The following is a 23,701-nucleotide window of genomic DNA, read 5'->3' as shown; positions in this document are numbered from 1 at the left end:
CACACAAGAAGTCTTACTGATTTCAATGCGACTGTTAATGAATAAAGTAGGGCTGTTGATTAATCGCAGTCAACTCACGCGGTTCAAAAAAATTAATCGCGATTAATCGCAGTTTTAATTGCACCGTTAAACAATAGAATACCAATTGAAATTTATTAAATTTTTGGATGTTTTTCTACATTTTCAAATATATTGATTTCACTTAGAACATAGAATATGTGTACAGTGCTCACTTTATATTATTTTTATTACAAATATTTGCACTGTAAAAACAATAAATAGTATTTTTCAATTCATCTCGTACAAGTACTGTAGTGCAATCTCTTTATCGTGAAAGTGCAATTTTCCAATGTAGATTTTTTTTGTTACATAACTTCACTCAAAAACAAAACCATGTAAAACTTCAGAGCCTAGAAGTCCACTCAGTCCTACTTCTTGTTCAGCTAAGAAACAAGTCTGTTTACATTTACATTTATGGGAGATAATGCTGCCGCTTCTTATTTACAATGTCACCTGAAAGTGAGAACAGATGTTCACATGGCACTTTTGTAGCTGGTATTGCAAGGTATTTCTGTGCCAGATATGGTAAACATTTGTGTGCTCCTTCATGTTTCAGCCACCATGCCAGAAGACATGCTTCCATGCTGATAACGGGTTCTGCTCGATAACAATCCAAAGCAGTACGGACCGAAGCATGTTCATTTTCATCATCTGAGTCCAGTGTGGACTGAAGCATGTTCATTTTCATCAACTTTCTGCTGGAGGCATCTGACTCAGATGATGAAAATGAACATGCTTCAGTCCGTATGTCTTTGGATCATTATCGAGCAGAACCTGTTATCAGCATGGAAGCATGTCTTCTGGCATGGTGGTTGAAGCATTAAAGGACATATGAATCTTTAGTGCATCTGGCACATAAATATCTTGTGACGCTAGCTACAACAGTGCCATGCAAACGCCTGTTCTGACTTTCAGGTGACATTGTAAACAAGAAGCGGGCAGCTTTATTTCCTGCAAATGTAAACAAACTTGTTTGAGCGATTGGCTGAACAGGAAGTAGGACAGAGTGGACTTGTAGGCTCTAAAGTTTTACATTTTTTTTAACACTTTTTTGCACATAATTCCACATTTGTAAGTTCAACTTTCACGATAAAGAGATTGTACTACAGTACTTGTATGAGGTGAATTTGAAAATACTATATCTTTTGTTTTTACAGTGCAAATATATGTAATAAAAATAAATATAAAGTGAGCACTGTACACTTTGTGTGCTGTAACTGAAATCAATATATTTGAAAATGTAGAAAAGAGCCAAAAATTTAAATAAATGGTATTCTATTATTGTTTAACAGCGCGATTAATCGCAATGAATTGTGATTAATTTTTTAATCGCTTGATAGCCCTAGAATAAAGTTAAGTACACGTGTAAGGATTTTTAGGATCAGATACTTGATTTCTTAATTTCCACAATCCTCTTTTCTTAACTCAAATAAACTTACATGCCTGCATCTATGAACCAATTTCTTATTATACTGCTTCCATATAGCTTTTGGTCACTTCTCTTGTTCTTGCCTATAGAGTTCCAAAAAAGACGCCTCACAAGATAAAAATAGTTTGTTACAATGGCTGCAACGTCAATGAAGAAACAAGAATGTGAATGGAGGGGAATAGTCTTTATGGAATGGGTAACTGTAGCCACTCTGCTTAGACTTGAGCCACATTTGGTCCTGATTGGCAAACCCCAAGGTCAAAATGGCTGCCAAGCCAGAGACACTGTCTAGCGGCGCCCGTCCAGGCCTAGATACATAGCTTGGACTGCAAGTCACACTTCACCCCTGTAGAGAGAGTTAGATCTACCTCTGACACACAGTCCAGGCAGTCTCTGCTGGAGAGTCTCTCTGTCCCAACCACACACTGAATCCAACATTTCTGTGGAATATATATCCCTCCCTCCGTGACCCTAACAAATGTATCCCCTGAAAAGACTGACTGCCCCGAAGTTGTGGCATAACACTCAGGGACATTTGGAAACCTGAACGCAAATCTGGCTTGACCCAAAGAGGGAGAGTGCAGTGGTAAATCATACATTCAGTAATTAAATGCCAACAAAACATCCCAAGGTTACAGACTGATTGATTGCTTTCCCTAAGTCCTGTCCCCCTCCAGTGCATGGGTAGGATGAAAGGAAAATTTTGCTGTAGTAGCAAGAGAGGCTGAATGGCCCCTTTTCCCCCCTGTTCCCCCAGCTCAGCCCAAGGGGAGAGGGCATGCACAGTTCCCTCCTTCCTGGCCAGTACAGGGGGGTCGCATCTTATGTGGGGGTTAGGTTCTGAAGTCAGCGTGTAAGGCGAAAATTGCGTATAGTCAAACGCTCATTGAGTGGAATGGTGAGTGAAATCGCCTGCACTACAGGTACAGTATTTAAATTATTTTTCTCTTTTTTTTGTTTTTGTTTTGTTTTTGCCGAGCGCGTATAGTTAAAATCGCGTAAGTTAAATGCGCCTATGATGCGACTCCACTGTAAGAGGATTCCTTGAGCTGGAGGCTATGGTTGGTTGAAAGGGGGAAAGGAGCCACTGGCATCCATCCAGGGAAATCCCCAGCAAACTGCAACCCAGCTAGCCAGACACTGCTATGCTGCCTTGGGAGTGTGTGTGTCTGTCTGTCTGTCTCTGGGGCGAGAAGGGGTGTGGTGGGAGGTGGTAAAAAGGGAGGCTGAGCTGAATTCTCAAATATTTTCCACCTCTCAGTAGATCCAGGATAGTTTCTCCTCTGGCTTGTGTCCACTCAACTTGTATGTTATTTGGGAACATTCTGATGAGTGTTTGGCTGTCTTGTTACCCCATGCATGTCTGCATGGTTAGATTCCCTAGGAGATGACAGGCTGTGGTTTTGAGTAACATGACTTGATCTGGGTTTTTTGGTCTTGTTTTCTTCTAGTCTTCGTGTTCTGTAGCAGATATCCATTATCATTTCCTCTACTGCTTATTCCTTGTATTTTTAGACAAAGAATCACTACCAGATTCCTCATTGTCAAATTATACATTGCTGGGACTGTAAATACTTCTGGCATATGGATTACACCCATCTGAGTTGACATTTCAGTTATGAGAAGCACCCTGCCAAGTTTGTTATGCCCTCTAGGTCATAATCACTATAATTTTGTTTCAGTTCGAGTTCTCTCTTTTTTTTGGTAAGCTTCCATTTATGTACGGATTCTTTGATAGATGAGTAGTATCTTCATCTTTTGTTTAATAAAATTTCCACTTTCTGCTTTGGTTAGTATTATGCAAATGCATGCCAAATCATTTGCATTAGGCAAAAATTCTCATTTCGCCTCTTTCCTACCATAGCTTAAAGCCTGTCTATGCCTTCACTTCTGTAGCACTCACCAAAAGAACGGTGAGCTTGTACACAAGGTACTCTGGCTATGACCCTTCTCTGATCATTTAATTCCAGTCTCCTATCAGTTCACACTCTAGAATATAGAGGTAACTCAAAAGATAACAAACATTCTCAAGGTTTAACCACACCACTTCTTTACAGGACATCATTAGAATATTCTATGACTTTGGCCTCTAGTTCAATCAGTCTCAATAGCTGAAACAGCTACATCTCTACCCCGATATAACGCTGTCCTCGGGAGCCAAAAAATCTTACCGCGTTATAGGTGAAACCGTGTTATATCGAACTTGCTTTGATCCGCCGGAGTGCGCAGCCCCGCCCCCCCGGAGCACTGCTTTACCGCGTTATATCCGAATTCGTGTTATATTGGGTCACGTTATATTGGGGTAGAGGTGTATAGGGCAGCTTTGTGTTGCTGGGTGAAGAGCAAGCAGAGAATAATTGCTCAGCAGGTGGGATATTCTCCATGTACACACTCTGCAACTTCTGTTACTGTTGTTGGGAGATAGTACACAGAGGATTTTGTGAAATCTGGGATTGTACGTTCCTGGGCACAGTTTCTGCCATTCAGAAATGAAATGATTTGCTGTTAAGCAGCTTGCCTCATTTAAATTAATGTTGCACCTCTCCACAGCTGCATAGAAGTTCTAGGTTGCTAATTAGTTCTGTAGCATAAAGTGAGAAGTTGTTGCATGAATTGTTTTTTGTTTGCTTACATGTTTAGACTTTAAAATCTTCTGACGGATGCAAACTCATTATGTAAAACTATGACCTTGTATTTTGTTTTATTTTCAAACGTTGTGTATTTATACACAGTAGCTGGGAGCTTGCTTTTTTGTTCTGGGAAGCACACTGCAGCTCCTGTGTAGACATACTGTTACCTAGATTAGAGGTCCCTGTATGTAGTTACAGAATTATTTATTTGGAAAGAAACTGAATCTTGTTATTGAATAAAATTCCTAGCAGAAGATATTGATGCTCTTTGATTAACACAGATTAAGAGCACAGGCATCAGGAATTCTAATCTTCTGCTACTCCTTTGGACATGACAAATCTGCATGTTAAAAGTATGCATGTAGCCAGCTAGGTAAATTCATTGCCCTACAGCTCAGGACAACCCGAAACCTTAATACAGACAAAACATGAAGGGCCACTGTCAACTTGAAATGAATGGTCTGTTTCAGAAAATGAATTCAAAGTAGTCCAATAGTGCACCTTTCCAAGAGTGCCACTGCTAATTTATTTGGTTTTACAGTCAAATGCTTTTTAAAATATGGTGTTCTTTCCCCTGTAACAACTGGGTGAAAGACTCGTACAAATAGTGTATAAAACTATATGGGAGAAACAATGAAAACCATTAAACACAAAGAACAAATTGGAGGGAAAAGAAGGGTTTTATTTTTTTCTCTAATTGTTCAGTTATAGTAATATTAGGTGCTAATTGGAACAATAGATAAAACATTTTCATAGAGAGGGGTGTGATTTTTCAAGTTGGTACTGTCCCTTTAATTATTCCAGTAACCTGGACAAGCTGCTGAGGTGCACATACACCAGTCATTCACTGCAGCCAAGATTTGTATCTGACCTGATGCTGAAAATAAGAGTCCTCCTGCCTCAGGTTTCTTATAACCACCACTAATTAGCAGAAGAAAGCAGACCTGTCACTTGTGGTATTCTAAGTTTCTTTGCTGGCTCCATTCAGCCTGTCACTGTCACGTACTGTATTTTGGAGCACATGCACATAGCTGATTCTCAGTGTATACCCTGCCCAAATTGGAGTATGGAATACACTTGCCATTCACTGATACTTTCTTAGGATCTGAGGCACAATTTCAGATTGTGCACATTGGTCAGTTGAAGCATCCAGGATTGTAAAATGAAGTTCAGATCAGCAGTCTCGGGGACATATGCTATAGCGCAATGTTTAATTTATATAATCTTGCTTTAAAAAGAAAATTTGAGTCCTATTTTATTGTTTGACAGCCAAATTTGGGATCCAGACTATGTTTGGACAAGTGACCTTAATTATTTTTTTCCTATCCTACCATAAAGTATTATTTACTTTGATAGATATTAGGGCTGTCAAGTGATTAAAAAATAATAATTGTGCAATTAATCGTGCTGTTAATAATAGAACACTATTTATATAAAATATTTTTGGATGTTTTCCACATTTTCAAATATATTGATTTCAGTTACAACACAGAATACAAAGTATACAATGCTTACTTTATATTTTTTAATTATAAATATTTGCACTGTAAAAATAATAGTATTTTTCAATTCACTTAATACAAGTACTGTAGTGCAATCTCTTTATCATGAAAGTTGAACTTACAAATGTAGAATTTTGTGCAAAAAATAAAACAATGTAAAATTTTAGAGCCTGCAAGTCCACTCAGTCCTACCTTGAAGTCTTTAAACCACGAGTTGAGGACTTCAATAGCTCAGACATAGGTTAGGGCAGGGGTCAGCAACCTTTCAGAAGTGGTGTGCTGAGTCTTCATTTATTCACTGTAATTTAAGTTTTTGCATGCCAGTAATACATTGTAACGTTTTTAGAAGGTCTCTTTCTATAAGTCTATCATATATAACTTGTATGTATGTATGTATGTTTATATATATATAAACTTATATATTGTTGTATATAAAGTAAACAAGGTTTTTAAAATGTTTAAGAAGCTTCATTTAAAATTAAATTAAAATGCCGAGCCCCCTGGACTGGTGGCCAGGACCCAGGCAGTGTGAGTGCCACTGAAAATCAGCTCGCGTGCCGACTTTGGCATGCGTGCCATAGGTTGTCTACCCCTGGGTTAGGGGTTTGATACAGGAGTGTCTGGGTGAGATTCTGTGGCCTGCGTTGTGCAGGAGGTCAGACTAGACGATCATAATGGTCCCTTCTGACTTTAAAGTCTATGATTCTATGATTCTTGTTCAGCCAATTGCTCAGACAAACAAGTTTGTTTACATTTGCAGGCGATAATTCTGCCCGCTTCTTGTTTACGGTGTCACCTGAAAGTGTGAACAGTTGCTCGCATGGCACTGTTGTAGCCAGCGTTGAAAGATATTTACGTGCCAGATGCACTAAAGATTCATATGTCCCTTCGTGCTTTATCCACCATTTTAGAGGATGTGTCCATGTTATGCTCAATAACAATCCAAAGCTGTGCAGACCAAAGCATGTTCATTTTCATCATTTGAGTCAGATGCTACCAGCAAAAGGTTGATTTTCTTTTTTGGTGGTTCGGGTTCTATAGTTTCCACATTGGAGTGTTGCTCTTTTAAGACTTCTGAAAGCATGATCCACACCCTGTCCCGATCAGATTTTGGACGGCACTTCAGATTCTTAAATCTTGGGTCGAGTGCTGTAGCTATCTTTAGAAATCTCACATTGGTACCTTCTTTGCATTTTGTCAAATCTGCAGTGAAAATGTTCTTAAAATGAACAACATGCTCGGTCATCATCCGAGACTGATATAACATGAAATATAGGGCAGAATGCAGGTAAAACAGAGCAGGAGACATACAATTCTCCCCCAAGGAGTATAGCTACAAATTTAATTAACACATTATTTTTTTAACGAGTGTCGTCAGCATGGAAGCATGTCCTCTGGAATGTTGGCCAAAGCATGAAGGGGGATACGAATGGTTAGCATATCTGGCATGTAAATACCTTGCAATGCCGGCTACAAAAGTGCCAGGAGAACTCCTGTTCTCACTTTCAGGTGACAATGTAAATAAAAAGTGGGCAGCATTATTGTTTACATTATGTAATGTAAACAAACTTGTTTGTCTTAGCGATTGGCTGAAGAAGAAGTAGGACTTAGTGGATTTGTAGTTTTACACTGTTTTGTTTTTGAGTGCAGTTATGTAATAAAAAAAATCTACATTTGTAAGTTGCGTTTTCACGATAAAGAGATTGCACTACAGTACTTGTATGAGGTGAATTGAAAAATACTATTTCTTTTCTTTATCACTTTTACAGTGCAAATATTTGTAATAAAAATAATATAAAGTGAGTACTGTACACTTTGTATTCTGTTGTAATTTAAATAAATATATTTGAAAATGTAGAAAAATATCCAAAATATTTAATAAATTGCAATTGGTATTCTATTGTTTAACAGTGCGATTAATTGCGATCAATTTTTTTAGTCATGATTAATTTTTTTGAATTAATTGCATGAGTTAATTGCGATTAATCGACAGCCCTAATAGATACTTAAGTGTTTTTCATGTTGCACTAGCTGGTGACTTTTTTTAGGTTTACCTAATTACTTTGCTTTCCTAGAGCAACCTGTAATGTCTGTGTCATTGATCTGTTAATTACAATGCATTTCCAAAATGTAGGCGTATCTATTTGTGTGCAGTGGTGTAGTAGCCATGTGAATCCCAAGATATTAGAGAGACAAGGTGGTTGAGGTAATGTGTATGAGCTTTATCTCTGAGTAAGCTTGAAAGCTTGTCTCTCTCACCAGCAGAAGTTGGTCCAGTAAAAGATATTACCTCATCCACCTTGTCTCTGCATATCTAGTTCAGATTAAATAACACTTACATTTAGTTATAAAAAAAAAATCAAAATACTAATTTTCTGTCACCTTGTTGTTAATGGAAAATATTTTAATTGTGGTAGTTTATTCATATCAAATTAAGGTGCATAAACAATGTTATGACCCCCTGGAGAGTGTAGGGAGTGTTAACATGCAGCTCCATTGGCCCCCAGCAACCTCGCTCCCTCTGGGAAGCCCTGGCATCTGAGCTGCAGTCCCCTTCCTGCTCTGCCCTGCCCGCAGGCAGGCTTGTGGGGCTGCAGCCAGGGAAGGCACGTCCCAGCACTTCTTTCCCTGACTGCTGCCTCGCAAACCTGCCTTCCGCTTGCTAGCAATTGCTGGATAATAGTAACTTTTTGCTGGCGACTGAGGGGTTGCTAATAAGCAGAATGTACTGTATTTAAAATGTTTAAGACTTTTTCTGAATGTGGAAATCTCTTCCACGTGGGCAGTTTTCCATTTCATATTTCAGTCTGATTGTGTGATTTTGTTATAAAAAGAAATGCATGTAAAACTCATGAATGTAGAGCAGTGGTTAGTAAGGGCCAAAGGCTTAGCTCAAGCTGTTTGGGGCAAGGAACCTTCAGCTGTTCCTTGGCTGCTGTTGATAAATGCAACTTGAACCCTTTCCTACTTCTCTCATTCAGGTGGGTGTGGAGCACCTTTGTGGTGTTTCCATCCCATCAGTCCATCCTTCCTCGTATCCAACTGTGATGGCTGGGGAGCTTCAGAGTTTTGTGTGGGAGATGTCCCTTCCTGGCTGAATGTGAGACTTGGCCTGGATGGTAGTTCTGTAATGAGACATGGTGAGATGGTATGGTTTTTGATCCAAAGATCTTCCTACGTACCTTTCAGTATTTGGGAAAGGAGAGGAAAAGAAACCCCTACAAAGACCGCCCGACTCCCTTGCAGGAGCTGAGTAGCGAGTATTCTTTGACCTTAACAGCCATAAATTTGTGCTCGTGTATTGGAACATGGATGGGGATATGCCTAGGAGAACTTGGGGATGGGGGTTTGGAGAGCTCATCGGCAACTGCAGTTTAGGCACAGGATTCTCTTTGTACCCCTCATGCGCTGAGCCCAACTGTCCTCAAGACTGGTCGGCTCAGAGCACAGGAGGTTTGTAGGTTTGTTCAGCTTTATGTGTCACTTACTGCCTCATAGCCAGCTGTGCTTCAGGTTTGATCCTAAGCTATTTAACTCTAGCATGTAATAGGATCTGTTCTCTCCACAAATGAGTAACTCCCGAGAGTCTGTGTGTGGTTTGGTAATGAAAGCTTTACCGGGATCTCATTGGAAGATATTCTCTCCTATGATAGAGAATAGACCCTGAGTTGTTGTAAAGGACTATCTCTTGACTTGTCCTTTACGTTCAGATTTTCCTTACAATGGATTTAGTATATAGCAAAACAGATGGATCTTCATTTTGGATTTTAAATAATTTACAATGGAACTGTGAACATAATATTTTTCCCTTGAGGATAATTTCATATTGAAGTTTAATATTCTGTTAAAAAAATCTATTTAAAACTTAGGCTCAGGAGTGTGATGGTAAAGTGTGACATTCACAAGCTGTTTTGCAGTTATGAAAAATGCATGAGAACGTAACCCACACAGCTTGTATAAGAATAGTCAGGTGGCTCTAGATGTAATTTTCCATTAAAGCTATCTTTACCAAATAATACACTGATTCTTGAGAATTTCTAAAAGCTGGTGTTCACAAGTGAGTATAATGCCAAGTCACACTATAGGATCCCAGATTAAATCTGCTAAATACCCTAAAGTGTATATAAATGAAGTGGTCATTTGAAATTAGTTACAATGACCCTGCCAACACTCTTTTAAAACAGATTCTTCCACCTCCCACAAGTTGTGTGTTGTGTGTTTTTTTTTTTTTGACATTTCTTTCCACTGTCATTTCCCCTCATTTGGCATACTCTTTCCTCTCCCCTTGTTAATAGGATTCCTGTGCTCCATTGATTTGAAGGAGACTTACCTCATGTTTTCATAAATCCATCTAATCAAACTATTTTTTTCATATTAAGGGCCATTGTCATTGAGTGGCTTTACCCTTTGGCCTCACATTTGTACCTTCTGCAGTCTCCAACATAAGAATGGCCATACTGGGTCAGACCAAGGGTCCATCCAGCCCAGTATCCTGTCTACTGACAGTGGCCAATGCCAGGTTCCCCCAAGGGAGTGAACCTAACAGGTAATGATCAAGTGATCTCTCTCCTGCCATCCATCGCCTCCCTCTGACAAACAGAGGCTAGGGACACCATTCCTTACCCATCCTGGCTAATGACCATTAATGGACTTAGCCTCCATGAATTTATCTAGTTCTCTTTTAAACCCTAGTCCTAGCCTTCACAACCTCCTCAGGCAAGGAATTCCACAGGTTGACTGTGTGCTGTGTGAAGAAGAACTTCCTTTTATTTGTTTTAAACCTGTTGCCCATTAATTTCATTTGGTGGCCCCTAGTTCTTATATTATGGGAACAAGTAAATAATTTTTCCTTATTCACTTTCTCCACACCACTCATAATTTTATATACCTCTATCACATCCCTTCTTAGTCTCCTCTTTTCTAAGCTGAAAAGTCCTAGCCTCTTTAATCTCTCCTCATATGGGACCCATTCCAACCCCCCTAATCATTTTAGTTGCCCTTCTCTGAACCTTTTCTAATGCCAGTATATCTTTTTTGAGATGAGGAGACCACATCTGTACGCAGTATTCAAGATGTGGGCGCACCATGGATTTATATAAGGGCAATAAGATATTCTCCGTCTTATTCTCTATCCCTTTTTTAATGATTCCTAACATCTTGTTTGCTTTTTTGACTGAAAGAACCAAAAATGACTTTTTACACAGAACAGTCTCTTGGAAGTTAGATGCTCTTTTCTATTGTCTGAATGCTTTATTTCCCTTCTTGGCCTCCTTAAAGTCAATACTACTTCATTGAGTGCTTGCTCATGTCCATTCCATGCGAGGTGTGTGCGTGCCGTGTGTACAGTTGCTGGAGATTTTCCCCTCAGTAGTATCCATAGGACTGGTTCTAGGCCTTCTGGAGCCCCACGCATGTGCGCCGGTATAAGGGGCGCCGCCAAATCTGTACCCTTTCAGTTCCTTCTTATCACCCATGACGGTTGCCTGGAATGATCCTGTTTGCTTTTACAGGGCTTCTTTCCCAGTGGTTTGGACTCTTTTGTCTTACATTAAATAGTTATTGTAGTTAGTGTATATAGTTCTAAGTTAGTGTATATAATAGCGTGAATAGTTGTCCCTGTCATCGAGGGACTTTTGCCCCAGGCTTTAAGCCGTGGCAAGCTGATGCTAGTGAGTGACCCATACTCTGGCTGTCTAAAGTGCCTTGGGGAAACTCATGTTAAAGAGAAGTGCCAGATCTGTAGGGGCTTCAGACCACGCACTCAAAAAGATAGAGACATTTGTCTGAAGGCCTTACTCATGAAGGCAGCCCTCAGACCAGTCTCGTAGCTGAGCCACTCTGAATCGGCGCCAAGCACTTAGGTTTTTCTGTCACGCACTCCACAGGCACCATGTTCTTCCCAGCACCGTTTAAAAAGTGTAGGAAACAGCACACCAAGAGAGTTCCTCTCCGGTGCTGAAGAGGGACAAGCAGGGAGTGGCATTGAGACCCGGGCTGGGCCACTTGTCCTCCCCAGAGCCACTGTTGGCTCTGGTGACTCTGCCTGGAGCGCCATGTCCAGTCTGGGACCCACCTCTGACTCCTGGGAGCAGTCGTGGGACCTCATGCTTGTGGGCCCTTTAAACTCCAGCTGCAAAGGACCTGATGTCCCCCCTGATCCCACCGACCCTTCAAGGCCCCCTGCTAACCAAAGCAATGGGATAGAAGGGATCAAGGGGTGGTGAGCTCCGTTGCAGCACTGACTACTGTGGCATTGTTCAGGGGAAAACCCTCCATGGTCCCGATGCAGTGATCTCCGGCCCGTCAGTGGTTACCGTTTCCCTGGCACTGCCTGGAGGTGGAAGCGGGTACTGTGCCGCCATAGTCTTGGAGGGAAGAATCCTATTTGGAGTCTGAAGGGGAATCCTTCTTTCCACCGAAGTCCTATCAGTGCCCAGCCTATGCACTGGACTTCGGTACTTGCCCCTTGGCTGGCGCATGGCCACTGGCCAATGCAGTGGCAGTGTTGGAATCCGTGGGGGTTTTGCCCAGTACAGGGTGCCCCTTCCCACTGCTCATACTTGGTGGTGTCCGAGAGGCGAGCCACTGTTTCTTCCCATCCAGTGCTGGACCCTGACTCTGGTGCTGTTTCTGGTACCATTGTCTGAGAAATGGCCCCAATGGATGTGGTGCAGGTTGAGGAAGAGGAGGCAGCCCCTCCTTCAGTACAGGCTTCTTCCTCGTCATCCCTGGATGAGGCAGTTGTAGGCCCTAGTAACGTGCTCTGCCAGATGACTTCAGGGCCCATCAAGAACTCCTGAAAAGGGTCACCACAAACTTGGGTCTGGAAGTCGAGGAGCTAAAGGAGTCTGCACACAGCCTAGCTGACATTGTGGTTGTAGCGGCTCCCTCCAGAAGTGAGGTTTGTAATGGGTCAACACCACTACCAATGCACAGCACTTCCCTTTGGCCTGTCGGCAGCCCATGGCTCTTCATTAAGTGTATGGCGGTGGTAGCAGCCTTCCTCAGACGTCGAGGTGTCCATATCTACCTGTAGTTCAATGTCTGGCTGATCAAAGGCCACTGGCAGGCTCAGGTCCAGCACAGCATCAGTACAGTACAGGCCACCTTTCAGGTGCTGGGACTGTTGATAAACGAGTATAAGTCAACTTTAGTCCCAGTTCAGAGAATAGAGTTCTTTGGGGGCAGTGCTTGACTTGACCCAGGCCAAGGCCTACTTACCAGAGGCCAGATTCCGAGCTATGTCAGATCTGATCTCCAAGGTCACGACCCACTTGGGTTTGCCTCAAACTGTTGGGTCAGATGGCAGCATGCAACTATGTGGTGCAATATGCAAGGCTGTGCCTCAGACCCCTACAAATGTGGCTAGGGTCAGTCTATTCCCCGAGCAGACACAACTTCGACTCAATACTCACGATTCCGCTGCCGGTCCTCCATTTGCTGACTTGGTGGAGAGACCGAGGTTCCTTAATGAAAAGAGTACCCTTTGCTGCCCTGCATCTGTTGGTAACTTTAGTTCTGGATGCGTCAGACCTGGATTAGGGAGCCCACCTCAACAATCTCAGGGCCTCTGGTCCCAGGAAGAATGTTCCCTGCATATAAATGTTAGGGAACTCAGAGCAGTATGTTTGGCTTGCCAGGTGTCCCTTCCCAGGTCTCAGGCAAGGTGGTACATGTCTTCACCTCGAGGCATCACATTTCCCCAGAGCCCGAAAAACACACTGGTGGATTGCCTCAGCAGGTCCTTTTCCTCTCGCTCTGAATGGTCTCTTCATCCGGAGGTCATCAGTGTCATCTTCCAGAAGTGGGGGCTCCCCAGGTGGACCTGCTCGCCACCGACAGAACAGAAAAACTATATCCACAAGGCATCTGCACATCATTGACCAGATCTCTTGCTACCTCCTGGGCAAAGAGAAATCAAGTGTCATATTCAGGGGCTTGAGTGGTTGCCACCTAGATAAATGTATCTTCCGGATAATGAAAGATCTCTTTTAAAGCCTCTGCTTTTATTATCACATACCTAAGTCATAGGTCCTGTTAATAATTTTTTAAATTAGTTTTAAATGTGAACAGGAAAAGGACTTCAGGCTAAATTCAACCCTCATATTAACATCATGAGTTTTTGTAGTACTATAATTTATGCTTGTGAGGGATTGAAATCAGCCTCCACACATATGTTCAAAATCACTTATATTCTGTCGTCATCCAAAATGCTTGCAGTTTCTTATCTGCATGTTCTCTGTTTTGTGGCAGCTAATTTATCAAAAGAAACATGGTTTTGAACAAAAAAGAAAAATCATTTTTAAACATTTACAAGCTGTGGATTGAATAAACTGTTTTAAGGTCTTTAGATTTTTTATATACAGTACTATTAACTTTAAAAATGGTGGTGTTTGCTGTAACAATTAAAGGCTAATTTTAAATAGATGGGAATGAGTGGCCCTTCCTGTATTATAGAAAGATTTATAGGTATCGATTTTGCTCTTTAAAGTATTGCAGAAATAGACATATGAAACTGGATGTACTGAAAGGAGGGGAAAAAACCTCCCAATTTTGTGTATGCAGTAAAGTATTTAAATAGAAACATTTGGGATTTCAGAGTTTACATGGCATTTCAGATGATTTAGATTCCAAATTTATAACAAAATTTTACAAAATTTAATATTAATAGAGATTGTTTTGATTCTTTAGAAGATCAACCTCTGCAGCCTTTTCAACCCAGACATTACAATACAAGACTATTGAAATAAGAACCAGAAAATTAAACTGACTAGTATACTGTATTTTCCAATATGAGTGAAAGGTACCATGTGAAATTGTGAAATGTAAATTAGTGTCCATTTTATTTTCATGTTTAATAATCAAAATTATTAACTGCTAGCATCAGCAATTGGTGAATTTTTTCAAAGATTAATTGTGCTTGCGGTGTGCATTCTCAATATCACTTTTCAAAGTTTTTTGTGGTCTCTGAAATGTCTTGCAGATTAGTTTGCAAGTTTCATGCTAAAGTATTATAGCAGCAGTCTCTGGCAATTTGTGCTTGTGAAAGGTAATACAGGGAGTAATGGAACAACTTAAAGGGCCAGTTTTTAAAGATCTATAGGTATCTAAAGATGCAGATAGCAGCTTTTGAAAACACCACTAAGCACCAATTTGCATCTTTAGGTGCCTGAACACCTGGCCTACAACATCCTACACTGTATTGCGGCTAGACACCCCAATAGGGTCTGACACTGCTAGGACTGCGTACACTTTGGTTCCACCTTTGGAAGTGGCAAGGATCACATTGGGTTCTGGATCAGCAAGTTATCCCACCCTGTGGTCCAGCTAGATCAGAGGGCCAAGATCCAATGCAGAGCCTTGTGCCTCTTCAGGAGGACTAAAAGGACACCCTTTTGGCCAGATCAGAGGGTCAACCTGGGGTACTGAGGCATCACGGTCTGCAAAGGGGAGAAGAGCTGCCAGGTCTTTCTGCTGGGTCTGGACAGATGGTGACTGAGTAGTTTTCTTGTTGCTTTGGGGTTGTTCTCTCTCAGCATGACCAGGCACTGGACCAACTGGGGGTTGTGACTGCACAGTAAGGGAGACAAGGCCCATCCTGCTTCTGTGAAGCTGGAGTCTGTAGCCTAACAGCGGCTGATGCATGTGGCAGAAGTGCCCATCATGCAGAGGCAGTCAACACAGGCACCTCTCCTGCATAGTCAGTAGTGAGCTCTTCCTCTGGCCATCTTACTGGTCCTGCCCAATGCAAGCTCTTCTCATCCTCCGCCTACTCTCAGTGGGGCTGCAGCAGGCTTCCAAGAGGGGAGTGAATCAAATAGATATGATTTTAAACCAATGTTTTTGACAGCTGGAATAGGGGGAAGCGAGTCTGTGGTTGAGGGAATAATTATTTGATTTTATGGTAATGGATTACCTATCACAGTCCTAAAGCAATAGTGATTCTTAAGACCTCTACGTTATGGCAACTGGCGGTATTATAAAACAAACAAAAAATCCCAAAACAACACAAGTAAATCTCAAGATGAAAATAGGCAAACTACATACAAGAAAAGTATAATACTGTAAACCAGCTTCATCATATCCGAACAACTTGGAAATCTAGTGATGGAGGAGCCTCATAGGTGGGGTTTTTTTTTTTGATAGTTTTCAAAGCTACTACGTTGTAGATTACTTTCTCCCTCCCCTCAAACAAATACACACCCATGCTTGTTGGTAATGGCTCACTGGGAAGCAAGCTGATAGCAGACAAACCTTGTCTGATGGATCCTTCTCCTTCCAGTAATTACATTTTCATTTCAGTTAGGTTTTTGGTCCTTAATTTTTGTGTTTTTAGTTTCCCTCCCCGCCCTATTCTCCTCTTCCCACAGTGGAAAAGGGGGGGGAGGGGAGAATAGTTTAAACATAATCTCACTTTCTCTCTCAATGTTTTTTCTCCTTTTGCATTGGTAAAATATAAGAGGAAGGGGGAGGGAGGAACCCAGAATGAATTCGGGACTGAAAATCAAAAACAGAAATTGAAAATTTCTGCAAAAACAAAAAGTGGTTTCTTTGACCAGAAATATTTATACCACGTTACACCCTCATGTATGCCATAACTATATATATTATACGTATATACTTCCACATATGTATCAGAGATGCATGTCTACAGAGAGACACAAAGGATACATACGTAATTGTTTTCATGGACTATTGTACTGAAATAATGAAGATTGCGATAAACATTGTTTGGTATTCTCCTGCTGCGTAGGCTCTGTTAAACAAAATGAAGATAAACGGTGCAATTTTACAAGACAGAGCCCACTGCATAATTTTCCTTATTTTCAGCACTTTCAAATTAATCATTTTCGAGTGTATTTTTAAAGGTGCAATATGAACCTCTACTCTTCACAGCTCTAGTTATTGTCAGTTTTGTTAGAGTTGTGTAAAAGCTTAGGTTATATTCCCAGCTGTTGCTAAAGCCAATGGGGGCTATGTCTGTTTGCACTAGCTGAAAATCTGACCCTTTGCTTTTTCACTGAACAAAGTACTGTAGTTAACTTGATTCAGTTATAGAAACCCAGGCAGCAGTCATTAAGAATAAAGATTATAAAAAGCCATACTGCATACACATGCCATTAAAAGGCATGCTTTGATTGTGTATGCAAACCAAAGAATTTTAGGATCAATTCAGAAGTGAAATTCACTCTTAGAGGGCCCATGCCATAAGATATTTATATCTTCTGGGAGGTGCTCAGTGCCCTAAGTGCCACTGACAGTATTTTTTACACGTTTTCATCTAAGCAGACCTATGTGATTACCTTGCCTATTTTACAGAGCAGATTAGAATCTTGAATTACATTTATTAAAACAGATTGGTTGGTTTAGCTGGAAATGATCCACTTCTGCATATAAAGTTTTGTATGCCAAAAGTGGAACACAAGCCTCTTGTGACTAAGAACAAAATCCTTTTGATGGCTCCACTGATACAAGAATATGGTTGAAATAGGTAACCACAATCTGGAGTGTTGAATGACATTTATTTGAGCAGCCTATCAAACATTTTACATTAGCTCTGCTGGATTCTTGCAACCAATATTAAAAAAATTCAGACATAATCCCATCCGTTTCAGTAATGTTGTTTAGTCTTTCATGGTTGAATCAAAGCAGTTAATTTTGGTGTTAATGCTGAAAGTTCCATCCTTTATTTTTATTTAGCCTACAAGCCCCAAGTTTGGAAAAGCAGACTCTTACGAAAAACTGGAAAAACTAGGGGAAGGATCATATGCCACAGTGTACAAAGGGAAAAGCAAGTAAGTGGGTTTATTATTATTAAATATGGGGAAAGGGTTGGCAAATATTTTATATACATGGGTCATGATCCTGCAATTGGATGCAGAATCAATGCATTCGTGTGCAATGCCATTGACTTAAGTGCTAGATCTTCTTGCACTGATCTGAGTGAAGGATTGTAACATAAGATATTATAGTACCTCTGTGCCAGGACATTTTAATATAGCCCTGCATTGTTACTTTCTTAAATAGGATCTCAGAATCTTGTACACTTTGTTGTATCAGTCAATGGGTTACTCCTTCAGTATTTTCTCAATATACACATGAAAAATCAATCCTTCCAAGTATTTCAGCTTGTTAGTTAAGAACATTTAGAAAACCTTCCATCTAATTTGATGTGTTCTCAGTTGCTTAGAACAATGGTAAACAAATACTGTAGTTTTATTTTTTGTTGTTCTATAGTTTTTTGGGGCTGAGATAGCATAAGGTGACCTAACATAATTTTGCACTGTTGTCAGTTGATTCACAAAAGCAGATATAGAAACCCACCCTCAAAAATCGAGGTAATATTTACTCATTTATTTAAATATAAACTAGTGCATGGTATTTAAAGCAATAGCTGAGGAAAAGAATCTGCTTTGATTGTGAATAATGCTAAAAGCCTTTGAATTCAACCACTATAACCACATTCATTATTATTTGTTCCAGTTGATTTTTTGTCAGGGATCGTATCTTACCCTGAAGTAGTGCGTTAATTTACTGTAGTGTGTATAAATGAATTTTAATACTACTACTAATAAAACAGCTCCTTGAAGGGGCCTGGTACACTTGTGTATCTCTGAGAAGAACCTTATTCCAATGTGTCATAGAGAAAGGACACTTTGGGCTTGTCTATATAGAGCAGCAATGCGCACTGAAAGTGTGATTTCTAAAATGTATCAACTAAAACAGCTAAATTAATGCATGCTAGGGAACTTTTAGATCACTTCAACGGGGTCTACGTGGATCAGTGTAGCATTCCACAGGCTGGTGTGCTTCAGTAATCACTCCCCGCTAGTAAGCATTGCTACTCCATGCAACCAAGTCCCAGTGTTTCCCATCAGAGACGAGCCTCAGTTTCATTTAATTCAGATGACAGAATGACTACTGAAAGAAAGCAGATATGTTAACATTGTATGCCTAATTTAATGGAATATGTAGTACTGCAAATAGTGCAAAATTAATCTTGCAGTGAATAGATACATTTTTTTTTTGTAGAGAATCAAAATGAGGCTGATGTCATCTCTCAATAGCTTTTAGACTAACAGGAACAAAAACGTTTGACTGGCTTGAGTAGCAAAGTCCATAGAATTATTTCTAAACATAAAATAAGTATGCACTTACCAAGTATATTCCTTGTGACATAATTGCGAAGAGGAGACCCAGCTTTTTCTTCCCTATCAGGCAGTAGAAATTTTGCTGTATCCATTAAGTATTAGAAAGTGCATTAAGTATTAGGAAGTGCAGTTACTCTATATTACTAACTGTTTAATTACATGCCTTAATAAATACCAGACATATTTTCAGTAAATAGAATAAACTTACTTTTCTCTTGGGGTTCTAGTAATATAGGAAATCACATAAGTTTCAGCCTTGTGGCTTATCACTCAAAATATCTAGTAAAATCATAGCCTTAAAATGAGTGTCTAACTAAAATTATACCATACAAATTGATTTTCAATTAATCTGAACTAAAGAAACATATTTGCTGGACATGTTCCCTTAAATCCGTATAGCTGACCTAAAATTCATTTAGAAAAATCTGATTCATTCAGTGATGTGCTGTGAATGTGTTTATAAACTCAGATTGGTTAGAAATATAATATTTGTTTTAATGGAGTGGACCTGCAGATTTGTTATAAATACTTCATTGATTTTAATGGAGGCTGTATTGAACTTTTAACAAATCTTCATGGCTTCTCCATTGTAATCAACAGCAAATTAGTAATATATTTGAATTCCATAATCCGTATCATGAATTTTAAACTGAACTTGTTAATAATAGGGCTGAGATAGCATAAGGTGACCTAACATAATTTTGCACTGTTGTCAGTTCATTCACAAAAGCAGATATAGAAATCCACCCTCAAAAATCAAGGTAATATTTACCCAGTTCTAGTCTCTTGCTAGAGGACAATCCATACTGATTCCTGCTCCAGTAACTTGGTGCTTTATGGGTTGAACAACAAATTGACTTTGTGATGTATGCACATCCCACTTACACACCCCTAATTCAAGTTTGTTCCATTCCATGGTTTAAAAAAAGCAGTGCTGTAGCTCATGGACCTTTTAAAATCTGTGAAGAATCAGCTTCCCATCTGTTGTTTCATTTCCAAATCCAGTGTTTTTCCATTAGAAAAGAAGCCTGCTTGCTCTTTCATCTGTGTATCACGTTGCACTGTTTCACACATTCACATAAAAGGTGTTGGGGATCCTGTCCCAGTGCCAAATTAAATTACTGTATGGGGTGTAAAGTGAATCTGTTCATGCCTATTTGAGAGATGAACTTTTTAAAGCTCCAGTTCAAGAAAAAGGGCTAGATAAGTTAATGGAAGATAAGTCCATCAATGGCTATCAGTAGGGCCCTACCAATTTCACGGCCGTGAAAAACATGTCACGGACCGTGAAATAAGACCTGCCCCGTGAAATCTGATCTCCCCGATATCAGCCGGGCTGGGATGGGACAGGACTTATCTTTTCCTTGCACAGCTGTTATGGGGAGAGATCAGACCCTCCCCCACAGGCAGCACAGAAGTGAGGGTGTACCACTTCTGTGCTGCAGCAGCCCCAGAGCTGTGCTCTGCACTGCTTCCCCCGTGGCTCTTGCTGGAGCTTGGGGCTCCCTAGTTCCGGAGCTTGGGGCTCCCTAGTTCCGAGGCTTCCGCCCCTGCCCACACACGACTCCTGCCGGGGCTCGGGGTGCCCGAGCTCTGGGGCTACAGCTCCCTCTCCCACATGGCTTCTGCCTGGGCTGCTGCCCCCCCCCCCCCCACGGGTCCTGCCAGGGCTGGGGGCTGCCCAGGCTCTTGCCAGGGCTTGGAGCTTCCACCCCCTACAGCTCCTGCTCGGACTCTGGGCATTCGAGCTTGGGGCTGCTGCCCCCTTCCCTCCCCCCCCACCGGTGGCTCCTGCTGGGGTTGCGGGTGCCTGGACTCCAGCCGGGACTCGGGGCTTCCACCCCCCTGTGGCTCCTACCTGGGCTCAGGGACCTGGGCTGGGGCTGCCACCCGCTGCAGCTCCAGCCCCTGGAGCACCTGCCCAGTCTCAGTGGGCCTGGCTCAGGGCTGCTGGTCCTGGCCCCCATGGCTCCAGCCAGGGCTTGGGGCTTCCACCCTGTGGCTCCTGCCATGGCTGGGGCACCCATTTTTCAAATTGTCCGAGACCCATGGGCCCATGTGTTAATCCACCACTGGCCCTGACTAGCAGCTAGGAGCCCCCGGCAGTGGCACTCCAAGCAGCACTGGGGAGATTGGACCTACCTTCACCTCCAGGAGTCTGCTCCTGCACAGAAGTGAGTATGGCAATCCTGCAACCCCCCTACAAGAGCTTTAGGACCCCCCCCCCACACACGATCACCTTTTGGATCAGGGCCCCCACGGTTACTACACCATGAAATTTCAGATATAAACATCTGAAATCATGAAATTGACTAATTTTAAGACCCTGTGGCTGTGAAATTGACCAAAGAGAGCTGTGAATTTGGTAGGGCCCTAGCCATTAGCCAAGATGGTCAAGGATACATCCCCAATCTTGTGGCAACCCTATACCTCCGACTGCCAGAAATCTGGAGGAGAAGATGGGAGGATCACTTCAACTCCTGTGTTCTGTACGCTCCGCCTGAAGCTCAATGGCCCATCTAGCCCAGTATCCTGTGTCAAACAGTGACCAGAGGTGGTCACTGTTTGACACAGGATACTGGGCTAGATGGGCCATTGCTCTGACCCAGTTTGTCAGTTTTTTGGTTACCTGAAGACTAATGGAGCACATAAGTTTCAGTCTCTTGAATCAGGAGTGGCTGGTGTTAAAGGAAGATATTAATTTAATAGGCATCACAGAAACATGGTTGAAAGATGATGATCAATGGGACACAGTAATACCAGGGTACAAAATCTATAGGAATGACAGAGTATATCGTACTGTAGGGGGAGTGCCACTATATGTGAAAGAAAGCATACAGTCAACTATAGTAAGAGCCTTAAATGAATCAAACTGTACAATAGAATCTCTGTGCTTGAATCATTAAAGTATAATAGGAATATACTACCGACTAGCTGATCAGGATGGTGACCATGACTGTGAAATGCTCAGGGAGATCAGAGAGAGTACAAAACCAGAATACCCAACAATAATGGGGAATTTCAGTTATACCCAGATTGCCTGAGAACATGTCACCTCAGGCTGAGATGCAGAAATAAAATTTCTAGACACATTAATGACTGCCTCTTGAAACAGCTAGTTGTGAAATCCATGAGGGGAGAAGAAATTCCTGATTTAGTCATAAGTGGAGCACAAGATCAAGTCCAAGAGGTGAATATAGCTGAACCACTCAGTAATAGTGACCATAGTGTAATTTAAATATAACATCCTTGTAAGGGAGGAAAATGCCAAAGAAACCCACTACACTGGCATTTAACTTCAGCAAGGGGAATTGCACAAAAAATGAGGAGGCTAGTTAAACAGAAATTAAAATAAACTGCCAAGAGTGAAATGTCTGCAAGCTGCATGGCAACTTTTTAAAAACACCATAATAGAGGCTCACACTATATGTATACCCTAAATTAAAAAAACAATAAGAGGATTAAAAAAAAAAAATCCACCACGGCTAAACTGAGTGAAAGAGGCAATTAGGGGCAAAAAGACATCCTTTAAAAATTGGAAGTCAAATGCTAATGAGGAAAATAGAAAGGAGCATAAACTCTGGCAAGTCAAGTGTAAAAGTATAATGAGGAAGGCCAAAAAAGAATTTCAAGAGCAAATAGCAAGAGACTTACAAAATATTTTTTTTGACTATTAATTTTTAAGTCCATCAGAAGTGGGAAGACTGCTAAACAATCAGTGGGGCCACTGGTGCTAAAGGAGCATCCAAGGGAGACAAGGTCATTGTGGAGAAGCTAAATGAATTCTATGCATTGGCCTTCACTGCAAAGGATGTGAAGGCATTTCCCACATCTAAGCCATTCTTTTCAGGTGGGGGGAGGGATAGCTCAGTGGTTTGAGCATTGGCCTGCTAAACCCAGGGTTGTGAGTTCAATCCTTGAGAGGGCCATTTAGGGATATGGGGCAAAAATCTGTTGGATGATTTAATTGGGGATTGGTCCTGCTTTGAGCAGGGGGTTGGACTAGATGATCTCCTGAGGTCCCTTCCAACCCTGATATTCTATGATCTATGACATATCTGAGGAGCTGTCCCAGACTGAGGCGTCAATAGAGGAGGTTTTGGAACAAATTGATAAATTAAGCAGTAATCGATCATGAGGACAAGATGGTATTCACATAAGAATTCGGAAGGAACTCAGATATGAAATTTCAGAACACTAATTGTAGTACACCTCTACCCCGATATAACGTGACCCAATATAACACGAATTCGGATATAACGCGGTAAAGCAGCGCTCCGGGGGGGCGGGGCTGTGCACTCTGGTGGATCAAAGCAAGTTCGATATAACGCGGTTTCACCTATAACGCGGTAAGATTTTTTTGGCTCCCGAGGACAGCGTTATATCGGGGTAGAGGTGTATGTAACCTTCGGCTTAAATCAGCCTCTGTACCAAATGACTGGCGGATAACCAATGTGATGCTGATTTTTTAAAAGGGCTCCAGAGGCGATCCTGGCATTACAGGCCAGTAAGCCTAACTTCAGTACCAGATAAACTGGTTGAAACTACAGTAAAGAACAGAATTATCAGATATGGAGATGAACATAGTGTGTTGGGGAAGAGTCAACATGGCTTTTGTAATGGGAAATCATTCTTCATCAGTCTATTAGTATTCACTGAGGGGGTCAACAAACATGTAGACAAGGGTGATCCAGGAGATATAGTATACTTGGGCTTTCAGAAGGCTGTTGACAAAGTTGCTTATCATAGGTTCTTAAGCAAAGTAAGCAGTCATGGGATAAGAGGGAAGGTCCTCTCATGGATCAATAACTGCTTAAAAGACAGGAAACAAAAGTAGGTATAAATGGTTAGCTTTCACAATGGACAGGGCCGGCTCCAGGCACCAGGCACCCAAGCTGGTGCTTGGGGCGGCACCTGGAGGGGGGCGGC

General features: G+C 41.4%; 1 protein-coding gene across 2 annotated transcripts in view; it reads left to right on the top strand.

The window, feature by feature from the left end:
- Positions 1-23,701, top strand: part of CDK14 (cyclin dependent kinase 14) — a 483,078-nt gene that overhangs the window by 134,560 nt on the left and 324,817 nt on the right. For both annotated transcript variants that reach the window (XM_024202069.2, XM_024202070.2), the window contains one exon: positions 17,322-17,416. In XM_024202069.2, the coding sequence (XP_024057837.1) occupies positions 17,322-17,416 (95 nt within the window). The remainder of the gene's footprint in view (positions 1-17,321; positions 17,417-23,701) is intronic.

This window comes from Terrapene carolina, unplaced genomic scaffold (genome assembly GCF_002925995.2).
Source record: "Terrapene carolina triunguis isolate 2854851 unplaced genomic scaffold, T_m_triunguis-2.0 Scaffold84, whole genome shotgun sequence".
NCBI classification, from domain to species: Eukaryota; Metazoa; Chordata; order Testudines; family Emydidae; genus Terrapene; species Terrapene triunguis.
Note: the sequence above shows the minus strand (reverse complement) of the source record. Positions and strands in the feature narration are given on the sequence as shown.